Source organism: Pongo pygmaeus, chromosome 1 (genome assembly GCF_028885625.2).
Source record: "Pongo pygmaeus isolate AG05252 chromosome 1, NHGRI_mPonPyg2-v2.0_pri, whole genome shotgun sequence".
Lineage (NCBI taxonomy): Eukaryota > Metazoa > Chordata > Mammalia > Primates > Hominidae > Pongo > Pongo pygmaeus.
Genome location: NC_072373.2, coordinates 155,421,870 through 155,441,667, shown reverse-complemented (window position 1 = coordinate 155,441,667; position 19,798 = coordinate 155,421,870). Strand labels below are relative to the sequence as shown.

The 19,798-nt window shown below is 41.5% G+C and overlaps 1 protein-coding gene across 9 annotated transcripts in view; it reads left to right on the top strand.

Annotated features, from left to right (window-relative positions):
- The window catches only part of TYW3 (tRNA-yW synthesizing protein 3 homolog), a 33,663-nt gene that overhangs the window by 322 nt on the left and 13,543 nt on the right, over nt 1-19,798 (top strand). For 7 of the 9 annotated variants that reach the window (XR_008503225.2, XR_008503229.2, XM_063654121.1 and 4 more), the window contains exons 2-5: nt 2,975-3,055; nt 5,130-5,228; nt 14,751-14,822; nt 18,293-18,426. Coding sequence is in view for 7 of the 9 variants with exons in the window: in XM_063654121.1 (XP_063510191.1) it covers nt 2,975-3,055; nt 5,130-5,228; nt 14,751-14,822; nt 18,293-18,426 (386 nt within the window). In the remaining 2 variants the exon portion in view is untranslated. The remainder of the gene's footprint in view (nt 1-2,974; nt 3,056-5,129; nt 5,229-14,750; nt 14,823-18,292; nt 18,427-19,798) is intronic. The other 2 variants (XM_054492191.2, XM_054492172.2) reach the window with 1 other exon arrangement.

Sequence of the window (19,798 nt, the reverse complement as noted above, 5' to 3'; positions counted from 1 at the left end):
ATCCGGTGACGACCCGATCCAGCATGTCTGTTGTGTTTGCTCCTCTGCGGGGTGGTCTCTGTTTCTTTATATGTGAAATTTAGGGGATTAGATGAGTGCTTCTAAAAGTTTAACGTGGCTATTAATCAGCTGAGGATCTTTTAAAATGCAGATCCCGATTCTTTAAGTTTAGGGTAGGGCCTGATACTGTGCATTTCTAACAAGTGCCCAAATGATGTTGAAATTGCTGACCTGGGAACTATCTTGTGTGGCAAAGTTTAGAACATTTGATTTTATTATATGAATACTAAGGGAATTTAAAGACTTTGTAGCTTGCTAAGGTATTGAATGCCGGAATCCGCTCATCAACAGCTCTGACAAATCATTGTTACTGCGTGCTTGAACATCACCAGTGTTAAGGAGTTCACTGCCTCCTAGTGAGCCCCTCCATTATTACAACTCTAGTAGTTTTACGCAGAGAAAAGTACGATCGTATATAATTTAGGATGGTTAGACTTTTTTTTTTAACTTTATGATGGGCTTACAGGGGTAGTAAATGCATTTGGACTTACATTTTCCACTTAGGACGGATTTATTGGGATGTAACCCCATCATAAATCAAGAAGCAGCTGTACAAGCCATACCTCCTTATTTGCAGGTTCAGTTACCCCAGTCAACAGCAGTCTGAAAATATTAAATGAAAATTCCAGAAATAAACAGTTAGTAAGTTTTAAATTGCATGTTGTTCTGAGTAGCGTGATAAAATCTTGAGCCAACCAGCTCCTTCCAGAATGGAAGGTGAATCATCCCTTTGTCCAGAATATTCCACTATATGCTCTTGCTGCCCTTTAGCTACTTGGTAGCCCTCTGGGTTATCAGATCGACTGTGGTGGTATCACAGTGCTTGTGTTCAAGTAACTCTTATTTTACTTAATAATGGCCCCAAAGTACGGGAGTAATGATGCTGGCGATTTGGATCTGCCAACAGTAAGTCATAAAGTGCTTCTTTGAAGTGAAAAGGTGAACGTTCTTAAGGAAAGACTTAAGGAAAGAAAAAACAGCATACGCTGAGGTTGCTGAGATCTACGGAAAGAATGAATCTTGTGTCAGTGAAATTGTGAAGAAGGAAAAAGAAACTCATTCATCTGAGGTTTCAGGCATCCACTGGGGGGTCTTGGGACATATCCCCTGAGGATAAGGCTGCTTGGGAGTGATACTGCTTAGATTAAAAACCACTGGCTATGTGACCTTAGGAAAGTTATCTCAACTGCCCCTTCCTGTTCGATGAACTGAGGATAATAAAAAGTATATGCTTTATAGGGGTTTTGTGTGGAGAAAATAGGATAATTTATTTGAAATATTTGGCATTGTGCCTGGCCCATGCACTGTAAAAGTTGGCTGTGTACTGATTTTATTCGTAGAATTGGGTTAAGAGCATGGAAGACAGCACATTGTTAGGCTCATTCGTTAGGTCCATTATTGACTGATCATTTATTTGCTGATCTCTCAAGTTAGCAGGGCCTGTTCATTTTTAAATCACTTCCATTACCTCCAGAGCAATGGCATTCTTGCCCACACACTCTCTCTTGCCCCATTTCCGTAATTGTATCTCGCCTTGATTTTTGCAATGGTTCTCTAACAAGCCACTTAACTACTCTTCTCCAAACCATGTTTGACAAATTGCAACTCTGCTTATCTCTCACCTATGCTATGTTTTATTACACATTTTTCTACATCAGCAAATCCAAATGCTTACTCTAGTATACCTTTCAACATTTTTTTTCATTGCTTTTCTTCATCTTTAGCTAGTTACTGAGACTGAACTGTTCTTTTCATCTTGTATTTACTTGCTTTTGCTCACGTTTTTTGGTGGTTTTTTCCTGAAATGTTTTCCTATCTGTGCATATCTGAGACATGATTCCCAAAACTCCCCTCTCCCACCTGAACACACGAAGTGTGAAATCTGCCTTATTTCAGTAAGGATTTGGGGCAACTTACAAACAGGCAACACAAGAAAAAATAAAAAGTGAGAAAATCTGGATAAAGAAAATATAGATAAGATGAAGCCAGTGATGGCATTAGTTTCCAATCCTACCATTAGATCCTGTAAAGTTGCTAGAAGTGGACCATACATTTGGCTCTAAGATTCAGAGTAGCCAGCACAACGTCAGATACGTAAGTCACCATCACTGAAGTGATACAGTGAAGTCAAAATATTTATTTAGGACATGCTTAGCAATTCCCGGTTCCAAGGCCAGACAGCAGAGTCTCTTGTGGATCTATTGTATAAATTATACTTACTTTGAGTATAGTGATTTCTGTTCATGTGGTTTCCTGCATCCTCTTTCCAGTGTCCTTTGAGGGATAGGTTCTGTGTATACCCAAAGTACCTAATAGAAGTTTGCAAATAAACATTTGTTCAATTTAAGTTAATATTTAAATGTTTGCCTTCATGAAACTTTGACCTTTCAGTCTTAGCTCCATCCTTCAGGACTACATCTAAAGTCTAATTCAGAGGTCACAAATTTATGCCTCTAGAGACCAAGAAAGTATTACAAATGTGTAAACAGCATAGGTGGCAATAAAGGGTAGTAGATCTTGTGTGGAATTGGGACAGTGCTGTCCTACAAAAGGAATTAAAATTCTTTTTTTTTTTCATTTTTTAAATACTGTGCTAGCCAAATAGCTAGAGTACAACTCAGGTGCTGCTAGTATTATCCCTTATACTACTCCCTTTTCTTCTTGCAAAATCATGACCATATTTCAGAAGATGTTTATCAAGTAGTTTTACCTTTCACATAATTTTCTACCTCAAGTTATTTGGGCTCATTCTTATTCTGGGTTAACATTACCCAAAAACATACCAAATTGTTTTTATTAATACTTAAAATCCTGACTTGGGATTATTAGTTTAAGAAAGCCTACAATATGCTATGCATTATGCTTATTATTTTTGTAAAATATTGTATGATTAACTTGTTATTTTTTATTTTAGGGTATAAATGGTTTTGAGGTTCAGAAACAAAACTGTTGCTGGCTACTGGTTACACACAAACTTTGTGTAAAAGATGATGTGGTAAGTTTTAAAAAATAAATTTGGAAATAAACTTTTAAATTCAGTTACTTTAAATACATATGACAAGAATAAAAAATTCAAGGTAATTTATATGTAGAATTATAATGGCTGAAGATTATAAAACCTAGAGAGCTTTCATTACAATGGCTCTTTTTGGGTTGTAGGAGATAAAAAGTATGGAAGCATTACTTACTGCTACTTAACAAAACATGTCCTCTTGGACACAGCAGAAAGTTCATGGATATTGGACACCTATTGGATCCAAATTTTGAATTTTAATTCTGCTATTTGAAAACCCTGTAACCTAGAACAAATTATAGAAAGAGAAGGGGAGTAGCACTATCTCTGTGTTACCAGCTTTACTGATATAAATAAATAATACATTACTTACCTGCATTGCTTTTTGAAAATCTTCATATCTCTGCTGGGTTATTTAGTTTCCTAAAGTAAAGAGTTTAGATGAATTCATAAGTTTTCATTGGTCAGGCACTTTTCATTCCCAGTGAATTTACAAATCCAATTCTGTTTTAAGCAAAAAAGATAATTTATTTAACTGGAAAGGGCAAATGGAGCTAGAATCAAGTATTGCTGGTTCAGATGTTCAAATCTTGTCTTCAGAGTACCCACTTCGTCTTCATCTTTAGGCACTGGTTCTCTTTGCAGTGTGCCTTTATTCTCTTCTGCTGCAGATAATCTTTGTTGCAGAAATGGTAGCTGTCAGCAACACCAGTAGAAAAAGAATTCCTTTTCCTGCAATTCATGTGTCCATCTTAGAGAAGGACTCGGAATTGTCCTACTTAGATTAGGTGTTCTCCCTCTTAGGTCAATTACTTTTGCTAGTGGAATGTGATGATATCCTTGATCAGACATAAGCAAGCACTTGGCACCTCTGATATTGATAAGGAGAGTAATGTGTGACAGGGTAATGATTGACAGCCCCACCAGAAATCAAATGGTGTGAAGGCAGGACGATGTTGCCCAGGGATGCTGGGCAGACAGAAATAATAACTGTCTTGTATAAATTCTAGCTCAGACACAATATTACATGTTTCACTAGGTGGTCAGACTATGCCGCAGGATACACTATAACATGGGTGCAGCCAAGGTTAAAAGGCAGGCAAGTGCTACCTAGGGAAGAGACTAGTACCTGACTCAAGGTCACTAACAACAAAAAACACGCATACTAGGCTCAAGTGTTGTAACATTTGCTTATAGCAGGAGGGAAGAGACTACACAAGATCTAGCCCTTTGCAAAGTATCAGTCCCCATGGCTAGCAGATTGGTTCCACAGCTGATGAGGACAGAGTGATGGCATGTACCCCACTTTGTGCTGCGGTAGCTCCCAGACCCTGAACACTGCCCCATAGGCTCTGAAATACAGAAAGCTAGGAACATGCTCAGGGGCCATTGGTTCTCATGTAGCTGAGCAGTTCCAAGGTTCCTCTCCCAAAGTTAGGAGATAGCAAAAACAAACAAACAAGTGAACAGGCAAAAAAACAAAAAAACAAAAAAACTGCAAGTTGCAATTGTTACAACAACTGTGCCTGTTACAGAGGGAACAGGAACTTACTGGCTGTGCTCTGAGCTCTTTGCATGCACTGCTATTTGTGAGCTTACTAGTGCTGCTGGTAAGCACTGGTGCTTGGTACAGGATGCTTCTTGGGAACATGGGTGGCAGTTAGGCTTTGTTTGGACCCTTCTCTCACATAACATTTGTCTCTATCTCAATCTAACAAAAAATTTAAACAATCCTAATACAGTTTTTGTATACTACATTCCCTAATGAAAAATCTGTTATGGAATTAAATAAAGTAGTAGTTTACTTCTTCAAAGTACACTAATAGGTAGAAAAAATGGTATAGAAGATTTATGGGAGAACTAGAAATTTTAAGAAAATAAGCAAATAAATTTTTGGTGAAAAAGGATCAAGAAAGCAGAGGGAAAAGTTATTGCAGAAAAAATATGCTGAGTTATTCTGAAAATTTCTAAGAGAAATTGAAGTTATGTATGGGGTAAAGGGTCACCAAAGGACAGGCCATATACTTGCGTCTGATACCACTGTTCATTTATTTAGATTGTAGCTCTGAAGAAAGCAAATGGTGATGCCACTTTGAAATTTGAACCATTTGTTCTTCATGTGCAGTGTCGACAATTGCAGGATGCACAGATTCTGGTAAAATTTTGTTGTAATTGTGCTTGAATTTATAGATATGTGGGTAGATGTAATTTTAAGCTTTTAACCTGCTATAAATATCAATGAGATATTACCTTATTCAACTAGTTATATATTTATTATTTATTGGTCTGCTCAATCTATTAATTTTTAAAATTAGAAAAAAAGAGTAGCTAATCATTACTAGGAATATATAAGTCCCAGGTTATGCTTCCTGTTTTCTTTCTTAACGTTTATATTTATAAATTTTACTTCAGCATTCTATAGTTTGTTTTTGTTTGCCAAGCTTTAAGAAAAAATACTGTGGAACTCCATGTAAAATTAAGAGTTTTAAAGAATATTTCATTTTTCCCATTTAAATGAGCATGAGGTAAACATCTGTTTAGTCTTGATTCTCCTTTTTATACCTTCTATATATTTATATATAAAACTAAATTGGATTTTAAGCAACAATAATGTATTGAGTCTCAGTGTGTCAAGTACTAGGGGCACAGTAATGAACAAGATTAGAGACTGTCTTGGTTCCTCTCCCAAAGTTAGGAGACAGCAAAAACAAACAAGTGAACAGGCAAAAAACAAACAAACAAAAAACAAACTGCAAGTTGCAAAGTGTTCTACCAAAGGAAAAAACAACCTGGTAATAGAGAACAGTGCAAAAAGCAGCTCACTTGAAGACAGGCTTCTCTGAAAAGCTTTCTTTAAGCAAAGACTTAAAGGAACAGAAAGAGCTAGGCATGTAGCTGGGAAATGAACATTCCATGAAGATGGAAAAGTATATACAAAGTTTCAGTGGGTCTAGAGAGTGGAAAGAAGGTGCGAGAAGGAGGCTGGGGCCAGGTCAGTTAAGGCTTTGTAGACCAGATTAAAGAGTTTGAATTGCTTTCTGAGTTCAGGGAAAAGTTATTGAAGGGACAGTTTTAAGCAAAGAGTAGCTTTCTAGGTTTTTGTTCTGAAAAACTCAGTTCTGCTGCAGCATAGAGAAAGGAGTGCAGTAAGTGGAAAGAGATGAGTTAGGAGTAGTTTGTGATGATTTAAGTGGGAAGTGGTGGTAGGTTGGCATAAGGTGATAGCACCAAAGCAGGTGAGAAAGGAATAGATTCAAAATATATTTCAGCATTTGAATCAACAGACTTGTAAGGTTGCCTGGGGAAGGACAGCCAGAGGGCGGAGGAGAAAGAGGAATCAAGGATAACTACTTAAGTCTGGCTGGAGCCCCTAGCTGTATGGTAGTAGCCTTTGTCCAGATGGGGTGTGCTGAAGTTGAAGTGTGTCCAGAATTGGTTCCTTCCTTCCAGAATTGGTTCCATTCTCGCTGACTTCAAGAATGAAGCCGCGGACCCTCGCAGTGAGTGTTACAGTTCTTAAAGATGGTGTGTCCGGAGTTTGTTCCTTCAGATGTTCAGATGTGTCCGCAGTTTCTTCCTTCCAGTGGGTTCATGGTCTTGCTGACTTCAGGAATGAAGCTGCAGACCTTTGCAGTGAGTGTTACAGCTCTTAAAGGTGGCATGTCCAGAGTTGTTTGTTCCTCACAGTGGGTTCATGGTCTTGTTGATTTCAGAAATGAAGCTGCAGACCTCCACAGTGAGTGTTACAGCTCATAATGGTAGTGCGGACCCAAAGACTGAGCAGCAGCAAGATTTATTGTGAAGAGCAAAAGAATAAAGCTTCCATAGCTTGGAAGGGGACTCAAGTGGATTGCTGCTGCTGGCTCGGGTGGACAGCTTTTAGTCCCTTATTTGGCCCCACCCACATCCTGCTGATTGGTCCATTTTACAGAGAGCTGATTGGTCCATTTTACAGAGTGCTGATTGGTGCATTTACAATCCTTTAGCTAGACAGAGTGCTGATTGGTGCGTTTTTTACAGAGTGCTGATTGGTGCATTTACAATCCTTTAGCTAGACACAGAGCACTGATTGGTGCATTTTTACAGAGTGCTGATTGGTGCATTTACAATCCTTTCGCTACACACAGAGCGCTAATTGGTGCGTTTTTACAGAGTGCTGATTGGTTTATTTGCAGTCCTCTAGCTAGACAGAAAAGTTCTCCAAGTCCCCACTCGACCCAGAAAGTCCAGCTGGCTTCACCTCTCAATCTCCCCTCTAAACAGGACACCTCAATTGCTGCTGGGAATTGGGTGATGACGGCTCTAGCTAATTCCTGCTGGATAGGGGTGAAGAAGGGTCCCTGCAGTTGTAGTGTCCTCCAGAGGGGAACTCTTTAGACCAGTGAAAGGGCCAGTGGGTTGGTCCAGGGGTCCTCGGTAGAAGTTGTTAGTTGAGCTCGTTTGGCTACAGTATATAGTCCTATCGCAAAGAGTATGGTTAGTATGCTGCTAAATAATATGATGAAATAGTAAAAGGATTCCATTAAAGGGGTAAGGAGAGGTGTTAAAGATTATGTAGGTTTTCACTTACCTTTCTTAAGGAGGAAGGGGTTTTTCCTCAGGATCAGAGGTAGGAGCCTTTTTAGTCTGGGATGTTTCCTTCCAAAATAGGAGATGCAAGTCCTCCAACGGTTCGCAGGTGTATCGAGGCTGGTCTGGCTGATCTTGGGACTCCTGAGCTGATGGTCCCCTAGGTTCCTCAGGGGGTGTCCAAAATTTAACTGGGGTGTGGTGAATCTAAGATTCCACTCCTGCCACCTTAACTGCAGTGGGGGTAGAGAGGATTACTGAGTGTGGTCCTTCCCACAAAGAATCTGTAGATGGGGAGGTAGAGGGGAGAGATTTGACCAAAGCTAGATCTCCTGGTTGAAACAACTCTGTTCCCTTTTCTCTGTGACATCCTTCAGGTAGGTTTTTAAGGTTTCATTGATATTTTGCCAAAGAAGTTATATTTTTGACCAAGTTGGCCGTTTCCTGATCAAGTAGGAGTTCATTTGTGAGAGAAGTTCTTCCATACAGCATTTCATATGGACTGAGCCCCATTTTGTGAGGACAATTTTGGATTCTCAACAAGGCCTTGGGCAAAAGAGTAGGCCATGGGAGATGAGTTTCTTGTATTAGTTTCCTTAAGTGCCTCTTGAGTGTTTCATTTGCCTTCTCGACCTTCCCTGAGGATTGTGGCCTCCAGGCGCAGTGAAGGTGATATTGTATCCCTAGCGCCCTGGAAATTCCCTGAGTTATCATGGCTTTAAAAGCCGGACCACTGTTGCTCTGTAAGCTTTGGGGAAGCCCAAATCTAGGAATTATTTCATGACTTAACACTTTAATCACTTCCTGAGCCTTCTCTGTCTTGCAGGGGAAAGCTTCTATCCAATTTGTAAAGGTATCAACACAGACCAACAAGTACTGAAATCCCTTTGACTTAGGCATATGAGTGAAGTCTAACTGCCAGTCCTCTCTGGGATAGTGACCTATTCTTTGTTCCCCAAAAGGGGCCTTAGGGTGAACCAAGGGATTATTCCTTTGGCACACCCCTCACAGGCTTTGACTGCCTGTTGGATGGTCTGGAGGAGATTTGGCCCTGTAAATAGGGATTTGGCCATTTGATGCGTGTTTTCAATACCCATATGAACAGTTTGGTGGAGGGGTTTAAGTATTTTCCACTGGCTGGCTTTGGGTATAAGTACCTTTCCTTCTTCTGTCATTAACCACCCTGAGGGGAGAAAACTATGCCCCTGTGAAAGTCCCCATTCTGTTTTGGTTGGGGAATACTGGAGCTAAACCTCTTGGAGGGGTTTGTTCCATACCAAGGGTCTTTCTGTAGGTATTTCTAATGGGATGTTCCGCCTGGCAGCAATTTTGGCCTCCGCATCTGCCCGACGGTTTCCTTCTGCCTTTTCTCCTTCACCTTTCTGATGGCTTTGGCAGTGTAAGACTGCCACCTCCTTGAGTTTTTACACTGTGTGCAGTAACTCCATAATTTCCTTGTGGTATTTAATGGGAGTTCCCCCAGAGGTTAGGAACTCCCTTTCTTTCCATATTGCAGCATGGGCATGTAGGATTAGATAAGCATACTTACTATCTGTAACAAAGTATCGCAATCACAACTGAGGAGGTGGGAGAAATACCTGGTTACAGGCTGTCCCACGATTCCTCGAATGGTAATGGACCTTGAGGACAGCTCCCTGAGACAGGAGATTAACACTGAGAAAGCCTCACCAGTGTCCAGGAGGAAGTCAATTTCCTGGCCCTCAATGGTTAAACATACCCGGGGCTCAGTGAGGGTGATGACATGAGCTGGCGCTTGCCCCAGGCACCCTCAGTCCTGTTTTTGGTTCAGCTGGTTGGGGGCTCCTGGCCCAGAGAACCTTTGTTCTCTGGGGCAGTGCACCTTCCAGTGATTGCCTCGGCATAGCAGACGTGGACGAGCAGGCAACTTGTTTCTTGTTGGACAATCTTTTTTAAGGTGTCCTTGCAAACCACACTGGTAACAAGCCCCACTGGTGATTGGCCTGCTCCATTTTATGTCCTCTCTGAACCATCAAGGTTTGTTTGTCTGAGGGCCGTGACTAAGGCTGCAGCCTTTCTCTGATCTCGCTTTTCCTTTTGGGTCTGTTCCTCTTGGTCCCTATTATAGAACACCAACGTTGCCAGGTTTAATAATGCCTCCAGATTTTGTTCAGAGCCCAGGGCTTGCTTTTGGAGCTTTCTTCTGATACCTGCGGCTGATTGGATAATAAACTCATCTTTAAGGATCAGTTGACTCTCGAGTGAGTCGGGTGACAGGGGAGTATATTTTCTTCAGGCCTCCCGTAGCCGCTCGAGGAAGGCAAAAGGATTTTCTTCCTTTCCCTGAGTTACGGTGGACATCGTTGAATAATTCGTGGGCTTTTTCCTAATTCTCCTTAGTCCTTCTAGAACACAGGTCAACAGATGTTTATGACTCCAGTCCCTATGATCTGAGTCGAGGTCCCAGTGGGGATCCATACTGGGGATGGCTTGCTGACTGGTAGGGAATTTGCCACTTTCTTTGGCTGTCATTCTGTCGCTTACTTGACTGAGATATCAGGTATCTCCAAACTCTCAAGGCTGCAGCTAAAGCCACATTCTTTTCATTAAAGACCAGGGTTTGATCTAACAATGCATGACATCTCTCTAAGAGAGATCAAAGGTTTGCCGTAGAGCCTGTAGGACATCTGTATACCTATCAGGATCATCTGAAAACTTCCCCAGATCTACCTTGATCTGCTTTAAATCAGAGAGGGAGAAGGAGACATGTACCCAAGTTGGGCCAAATTCCCCTCTCCCTACTGCTTGAAGGGGAGATAACTGATAGCCCAGGGGTTTTTGTAGTCCTTTGGAGATTTCTTTGCTTGTTTCCTTCTGGGCGGGGGAGATTAGAGGAGGCTTATCATTAATAGGAAGGGGAGCTATAGGGAGGCTAGGATATGGGGGTAAGCTGAGAGGTCCTCTTGTAGGATGTAAATTGCAAGTTTGCATAGTTGTGTATTCTCCTTCAATGAAAGGAAAGCTTGGACATAAGGTATTTCACTCCATTTACTTTCCCTGTTACAGAAAAGGTCAAGCTGCAGGATAGTATTGTAATTTGTACTTCCCTCAGGTGGCCATGTTTCCCCATCAGAGAGAGAATATTGGGGCCAAGCTGTAATGCATAAAAAAATATGAGCCGCCTCTTTTTAAGGGTTTGCGGGTCAAATTGGTCCCAATGGCTTAGGATGCATTTCAAGCGTGAGCCTATTGATGCCTGAGTGTTTGGCCGACAGGTGCCTGGTATTTAGCCCCCGAATTCTAAGGAAAAATAGAACAGAATAGCAAACAAAAGGGGTCCAGTGGTACTCACCACTTGGCAATAGGTGATTGTCCCATCTGGGTTGCCAAAATGTGTCCCATCTGGGTCGCCAAAATGTGTCTGGAATTGGTTCCTTCTGGTGAGTTCTTGGTCTCACTGACTTCAAGAATGAAGCCGCAGACACTCATGGTGAGTGTTACAGTTCTTAAAGATGGCATGTCCGGAGTTTTTTCCTTCAGATGTTCAGATGTGTCTGGAGTTTCCTCCTTCTGGTGGGTTTGTGGTCTTACTGACTTCAGGAGTGAAGCCACAGACCTTCACAGTGAGTGTTATAGCTCTTAAAAGTGGCATGTCCAGAGTTGTTTGTTCATCCCGGTGGGTTCATGGTCTCACTGACTTCAGGAGTGAAGCCGCAGACATTCGCAGTGAGTGTTACAGCTCTTAAAGGTGGTGTGTCCAAAGTTGTTTTTTCCTCCTCGTGGGTTCGTGGTCTCACTGACCTTAGGAGTGAAGCCACAGACCTTCGCAGTGTGTTACAGCTCTTAAAGGTGGCCCATCTGGAGTTGTTTGTTCCTCCCAGTGGGTGAGTGGTCTTGCTGACTACAGGAATGAAGCCGCAGACCTCCGCAGTGAGTGTTACAGCTCATAAAGGTAGTGTGGGCCCAAAGAGTGAGCAGCAGCAAGATTTACTGTGAAGAGCAAAAGAACAAAGCTTCCACAGCTTGGAAGGGGACCCAAGCGGGTTGCCACTGCTGGCTCGAGTGGCCAGCTTTTATTCCCTTATTTGGCCCCACTCACGTCTTGCTGATTGGTCCATTTTACAGACTGCTGATTCGTCCATTTTACAGAGTGCTGATTGGTGCGTTTACAATCCTTTAGCTAGACACAGAGCGCTGATTGGTGCTTTTTTACAGAGTGCTGATTGGGGCGTTTATAATCCTTTAGCTAGACACAGAGCACTGATTGGTGCATTTTTACAGAGTGCTGATTGGTGCATTTACAATCCTTTAGCTAGACACAGAGCGCTGATTGGTGCATTTTTACAGAATGCTGATTGGTGCATTTACAATCCTCTAACTAGGCAGAAAAGTTATCCAAATCCCCACTTGACTCAGGAAGTCCAGCTGGCCTCACCTCTCAGAAGGAATGGGAATCAAGAATGTGATTCATATGTTAAGTGTGAAATGTCTGTTAAGACGCCTGTTTTTGTCTGCTAGCATTGCCATAACAATATAACACAGACTGGGTAGTATAAACAACAGAAATTTATTTTTCTCACAGTTAGGAGGCTGAAAGTCCAGGATGAAGGTACTGGCAGGGGTAGTTCCTTCTGAGGCCCTTGTCCTTGGCTTGCAGGCAGCTGCCTTCTCCCTGTGTCCTCTCATGGCCCTTTCTCTATGTATGCATGTCACTTGTTTCTTCTACTTATTGTAAGGACACCAGTCCTGTTGGATCAGGGCTCCATCCTTATGATTTCATTAAACCTAATTACCACCTTAAAGGCCTCATCTCCAAATATAGTCACATTGGAGGTTAGGGCATCAACATAGGAATTTTGAAGCCCTGTAGACACAATTCAGTCCATAACAACACCACCTAAGTGAAAATTTCAAATAGACGTTTGGGTAGAAGTCTGGAACTCAGGGGAGCCATGTGGACTGAGGACAGACATTGAGAAGACGCCAATACACAATTATTTTAAGCCATGAGCCTAGATGAAATCCTCTGTGGAGAAAGTACAGAAGAAAAAGAAGAGGGCCTGAGGAACACGAGCATTTAGAGATAGTCTCCAAAACATAGTGTTTAATCATTTAGTGGCTCATGGCTTCAGTCTCTGCTCTAACCCTGAACTTTTATCTAACCTTATTTTAGTCTCATTATACCACATCACATCACTGATGTGTCTCCAGACTTTAACTCTCCTGTTTCTATATCCATGTTCTGTTCTCTGTGCTAATCCTGATTGAGCCCAGCCTTGCTCTTCTCTGGGCCTAAGCCTCATTGGAAGGCTAACATTTCAGGGAGCTAATTGAAGTGGACTTAGAGGAACTGAGAAATTCACTCATTCACAGCCTCTTTTTGAGGGGGATCCTTACCTAAGGAGCTTATGTTTGTATTCTAGGGGACAGAGGCAGGCAATAAGTATGTAAAGTATGTAATAAAACAATTTCTCACTGTGAAACGTGCTATGAAGGAGATAAGAAGGGCACTCCACTAGAGAGTCAGGGGAGAGCTGCATTTAAAGAGGTGGTTAACAAAGGCCTTTATTTGAAGGTTGCAGTGAGCTGAGATTGCACCATTGCACTCCAGCCTGGGTGACAAGAGTGGAATTCCTTCTCAAAAAAGAAGAGGACCTTTTTAGGTAGTAGCATTGAATGGAAACAGGATGAATGACAAGAAACCAGCCAGGAAAAGAGTAGTCCTGATAGAGGAACAGCAAAAATAAAGAAGTTGATGCAGGAAAGGGTTTGGAGTATTCAAACAACAGAAGGGAAGCCACTCAAGGTTAGAGAAAATAGCAAGGGCTGGAGCAAATAGAACATCATTAGTCATGGTTTAGAGTTTGGATTCTGTCACTAGCTAGTCTGTAAGAATGGTTTGAAGGGGGCAAGAGTGAAAGGAGATTAACTGGGAGACTCCTCCAGAAGTTAAGGAGAGAGGTGATGGAGACTTGAAAAAGAGTGGGCAGTGGATGTGGCAAGAACTAGATTAATTTGAGGTAATCGTAGAGGCAGAATCAATGGGAATTGGGTATAGGGGATGAAGAAGTAGAAAGCATCAGGGCTGACTAGGTTTGGAGCTTGAGCGGCTAGATAGATGATGGTGTCATTTATTTATCCAGTCTAGAAATTAGACTGGATGTGAGTATGTATACATATATGTGTATACACATATGTATATATGTGTGTATACACATATATGTATGCGTGTGTATATATACATATATGTGTATACATACACTATATATGTACATATATACACACACACACATTTACACACACACACATATATATATGGTATTTAAACCAGGGAATCTCAAAAGGAGAGCATGTACTTAGAGCAAGGTTTCTCAACCATGGCGCAGCTGGCATTTCTGGTCAAATAATTATTTGTGTGGGGGCTGTCCTGTACAATGGAGAATGTTTAAGCTGCATCCCTGGCCTCTACCCACTATTTGCTAGAGATCTCCCTTCCTCTTCCCTTGAGTTGTGGCAACTTAACAACCAAAAATGGCTTCAGACATTGCCAGATGGCCCCTGGGGTTCAAAATTATTCTTGCTTAAGAACTACTGAGCTGGAGAAAATAAGGGACCCATGTCTGCTCCCCAGGGCTCTCTGACATTTAGAGACTGACAAAATAACTTACAAAGCCACCCCAGTCAGACCAGAATTTGTATGCTTTCTATGCTTTCTTATATCATTTCAACAAAGTTTTTTAAGCAATAGAAGGGATATTGAGAAACATTGTACTCATTTTAAAAGATTTTGTTTTGTTTATTTTTACACAACACAATTAGAAGAATGATTGTTTTTTGGTTACATTCTGCTTTCTGGAAGCAATCACTAGCCAAATGTCACTGTTTGTGATTGAATTCTACTTTTACTCTTTCTCAATGACACATCCATAGTTCCTATTTCAATATTTTTCCTGATGTTAGGAGTTTGATCAAAGTCATTTTTAACCATAGTCCGTATTGGCTAGCCAAAAAAAAATTTTAAAAACCTTAATAGCTTTTAGGGTTATATATGTTTCTGTAGTTTGTGGAGCCAAACAGATGATCTGATTACCCACAATATCAAAATTTAACAAGTTTTATTTTCTTACAGCATTCCGTGGCAATAGATGCTGGTTTCAGGAACTCTGGCATAACGGTGGGAAAGAGAGGAAAAACTATGTTGGTAAGATATTTTGTCAAAGAGCAATTTTTTTAGTGTAAAGTGATCCAGAGATTGAATAACCTAATTAGACTCCTGCCTTTCATGTCTCCTTTCTCAAATCTTCTTGCCATTCTCTTACTCATAAACCCTCAGTGACTTTCTCCTTCCTACAGGGCAAAGTCCAGAGTTTGGATTTACAGTTGAGGTCTCATTTAATAATATTCTTCTCCACTTACTTTTAACCTGATTCTTAACTCTGCCCTCCTCATCCTAAGTAGGCAAGGCCCAAAAGCACTATGACATCATGGAAAGAGTCACAGAGAGAGTCCAAAGTCCCCTTTACTGATACCTGCTGGATCACAGCTGTGTGAATTTGGGCAAGCTCCTCAATCCCTCAGGGTTTGAATTTTCTCAGCAGTATCGGTGGTCCAGCAAACTACTGTCGTAGGGCCACATTCAGCCCACATGGGGCCGGATCCCACTATACTCATTTGATTACTTATTGTCTGAGGTTGCTTTTGTGAGACAATGGCAAACTTTAGTAGTTGTGACAGATACTATATGGCTTGCAAAATCAAAAAATGTTTACTATCTGTCCTTTTAGAGAAAAGATTTGCCGACCTTTTGACTAGATGATCTTTTAAGACTTGCATTCTTTTTGAGTCCTTCTCTAGCCAAGCTAGCCCTTAGATATTTTGCCCTATTCTGATCTCCTGTGATATTTACTGTTTGGCATGGCACGTTTTTGAACTATTTGAGATTACCCTCCTTCTACCTTCCTATACTCTCCTATTTTCTATCTATTTTTAACAATAACCTATTTCCCAAATAGGGGTGGACGACAAAGAGGATACCCTTAAAGCATGGCTAAATAGAAAATCAAAGCCTGGCCAGGTGTGGTGGCTCATGCCGGTAATCCCAGCACCTTGGGAGGCCAAGGCAGGCGAATCATGAGGTCAAGAGATTGAGACAATCCTGGTGAAACCCCATCTCTACTAAAAATACAAAAATTAGCTGGGCGTGGTGGTGCGTACCTGTGGTCCCAGCTACTCAGGAGGCTGAGGCAGGAGAATCACTTGAACTCAGGAGGCGGAAGTTGCAGTGAGCCGAGATCACACCACTGCGCTCCAGCTGGACAGAGCGAGACTCTGTCTCAAAAAAACAAAGAAAAGAATATTAAAGCCCGTGGTACTGGTTTGTGTCCCCATCTCTTTACTCCATCTGGTAGCCCAGGTGAAAACAGAGCCATTCTTTCACCTTCTTTGTTTCCATATTCAATTCCTTATAGGTCCTATCCATGCTGCCCCTCGTTTCTAATACTTGACCTCACCCTAGGTCTTCTGGCACTGCCCAGCCCTCAAGATCCCTAACCTCACTCAGTCTTTACCATTGTCTCCTGACTAGTCTTCTTACTTTAGGTCTTCTCCTTGAGTCCCTCCAACCAGCGCTCTCAGAATCCCCCTTTTAAAAACTCAGGGCCTTGGCTGGGCGCCGGTGGCTCATGCCTGTAATCCCAGCACTTTGGGAGGCCAAGGTGGGTGGATCACCTGAGGTCAGGAGTTCGAGACCAGCCTGACCAACATAGTGAAACCCCATCTCTACTAAAAATACCAAAATTAGCCAGGCATGGTGGCATGTGCCTGTAATTACAGCTACTTGAGAGGCTGAGGCAGGAGAATTGCTTGAACCTGGGAGGCGGAGGTTGCAGTGAGCCCAGATCATGCCACTGCACTCCAGCCTGGGCGACAGAGCAAGACTCTGTCTCAAAAAATAAAAAGCCTCAGGGCCTCCAAACATTTTCTTGGTATTCAAGGTCTTACCCAGACTATTTTGCATCTACCTGTTTATCTTCCAATTTCATACTTATGCTCCAGCCATATAGAACTATTGATTGTTTTCCAAGGGTATCATGTTCTTTCATGTCTCTATGCCCACAGATAAGTGGCCCCTCTGGCTGGAGTTCTTCCTCCCCCTCCCCGTCTCCTTTTTTTTTTTTTTTTTTTTTGAGATAGGGTTTCACTCTTATTGCCCAGACTATAGTGCAATGGCTCAATCTGCACTGCAGATTGCAGTGCTCACTGCAACCTTCGCCTCCCAGGTTCAAGTGATTTTCCTGCCTCAGCCTCCCAAGTAGCTGGAATTACAGGCCCCTGCCACCATGCCTGGTTAATTTTTGTATTTTTAGTAGAGACGGGGTTTCACCATGTTGGCCAGGCTGGTCTCGAACTCCTGACCTCAGGTGATCCGCCTTCCTTGGCCTCCCAAAGTGTTGGGATTACAGGTGTGAGCCACCATGCCCGGCCCCTTCTTAGTTTTTATGTCTGGTGAAATTGTACTCATCCTTTAAAATCCCAACTCAATTGCTGCCTTTCGCATAAAGCTGAGTTCTTAGACTCAGTTAGTTGCTTTTCTTCAACATTTTCTTGCCAGTGTGTGTGTGTGTGTGTGTGTGTATATACATGCACATGCATGCATGTGTGTTTCTTCTGTCATAACTCTTAAAGCCAGAGGTCATGTTATAGTCACCCTGTATCTTCATGCCTTATAGGGAGCCTAGAACATTGCAGATGCTCAGTAAAAGTTTGTGGAGTGGCCAGGCGTGGTGGCTCATGCCTGTAATCCCAGCACTTTGGGAGGCCGAGGTGGGTGGATCACCTGAGACTGGGAGTTCAAGACCAGCCTGACCAACATGGAGAAACCCCATCTCTACTAAAAATACAAAATTAGCCAGGTGTGGCACATGCCTGTAATCCCAGCTACTCGGAGGCTAAGGCAGGAGAATCGCTTGAATCTGGGAGGCAGAGGTTGCGGTGAGCTGAGATTGCACCATTGCACTCCAGCCGGGGCAACAAGAGCGAAACTCTGTCTGGAAAAAAAAAAAAAAAAGTTTATGGAGTGAATTTTTATTCTCATAATAATTTTTATAGAGCTTGTATGGTTGTTCTTAACCTCTGTCTAGTGTTTGCCTCTACTTGGAACATGTTGACTGTTTCATCAACAGGGCTATTAAGATTGTGAACCCTAAAGCATTGAGAAGCAGCTCCTGTGTATGATAGAGGAGGCATGGTTTACTCTTGTAACTGTGCTCTGCTCCAAGAGCATTGAGACCCTTTGGCATCCAGTTCTTTTTGATTTTCCCTTGAGATTTCTGTTGAGGTTTTATTTCTTTCTTTAAGTTGTGTATTATGGCTTTCTAAGCTATAGTGAGATTGAAATTGTTAAAAGTTATTTGATTCTTTGATACCATCTGTTTCTCTGAAAGATAATGTATAGAATGTCTTTCTTTAGAAATGACTGTAGATGATGGAAAAAATTTTATTTAATCTCCTTTGATTTAACTGTGCTCAGCTAAATTCTATCAAAGCACTAACTTAACTGTTGTAATGGAACTAAATTATGTTCAAACACAGCCCTGACTGGGACTTTTCTTGAGTTATTTTCAGTTTCTGTGGTATCTAAGTCTTCATATCTAAATTGTTTTTTCCTTGTAGGCTGTCCGGAGTACACATGGCTTAGAAGTTCCATTAAGCCATAAGGGAAAACTGATGGTGACAGAGGAATATATTGACTTCCTGTTAAATGTGGCAAATCAAAAAATGGAGGAAAACAAGAAAAGAATTGAGAGGTATATTAATTGGGTATTTCCATGTTATTCATATATGCCTAGGTCATCCTTGAAAACATTAATACTTACCATCTTCAGTTTATAATGCCAACTGTTTATCTATTTGTAGATAATTTAAAAATACTTTTATTATCAATAATAAAAAGATGATCAAAGTAATAGATGAGAGTAGGTCAGGCTGCCATGGGCACTAAATGGAGCATATTCAGGAGAGGCTTTCTGGGGGATGGTAGGGCACGTGACCACCAGAAGCCGGCATAAAGGGGAGAAACATAATCATTCCGGAAAGACAGCCCAGCAGCCACAGGAACCGTAACTGATCAATTTGAAGGCAGCCAGGGAAGAGGTGCACACTGCCCCTAGATGTGACCTCTCAGAGATTACCTAGTCTTTCCTGTTGAGGGGAACAGCCTGGTTGACTTTTTTTGTCTGATAAATATTTCACTTCTCTGGCTTAGGCTAGTTTAATACCAAACTCTTGTCATGGATTAGATCTAGAATTGCCATAACTTTCTCAATGGAAGGTATGGCTTTCATTTCACATCTCCATACTTCTTTTGTTCTTCATCGTTACCTCCTGGCAAAGGAAACTTTTATATTATTTTCTTTTACAACTTTTTCCCAAGAATAAAGTTTATACACAAAGTAGTAAATATTATGCTGTCTTTCATATATGAAAGTAATGCCACTGACCTACCATCAGCTAGATGCACAGTTTTGAGTTATCCAAGGAGTAATAGCCAATTTGATGTCATTTATAATTTTCTTTTTTCTTCTCCCCACTCTTTTGGCTACTTCCATTCAGTCAATCGCTGCTTGAATATCTCTTCAGTCATTCTGTCTCCATCCATACTGCTTCTTTCCTCATTCACGACCATCGCAATAGCCTCATTCAGGATGCTTCTAGTATGTCTCTCTGCTAAGCCATTCTTTATCAAATCATGTTTGTAAAGTGCAAAGGATTCCTATTGCTTAACTTGCCTGCTTAAGATCTTTAATACTTAGAACTTTTTTTGAAGCATTGAAGGCCAACAAGTGCTAGTGGTGGCAGTGTAAAAGGGTGAAATGAGGTAGAAGTACGCCACCAAGGCAGAACTGGGTTCAAATCCTGGTTCTGAGTTACTCAGTCTGGTTTCACCAAATTGCTCAACTTTCCGGACTTCAATTTTCTTATCTCTAACTTCTGAGAAATACCTATCTTAAAGAATAATTATTATATTCATTAGATAGTGTATTTATAACGACTGCCCTGACTCTGTTATGTTTTGGACTCTCAGGACAGGATAGCCCTTCTCCTTCATTGATTCATGGAGAATAAACCTACAATCATAAAAATATCACCATCCAGGCTTTCTCAACTAGGGTTCCTCAT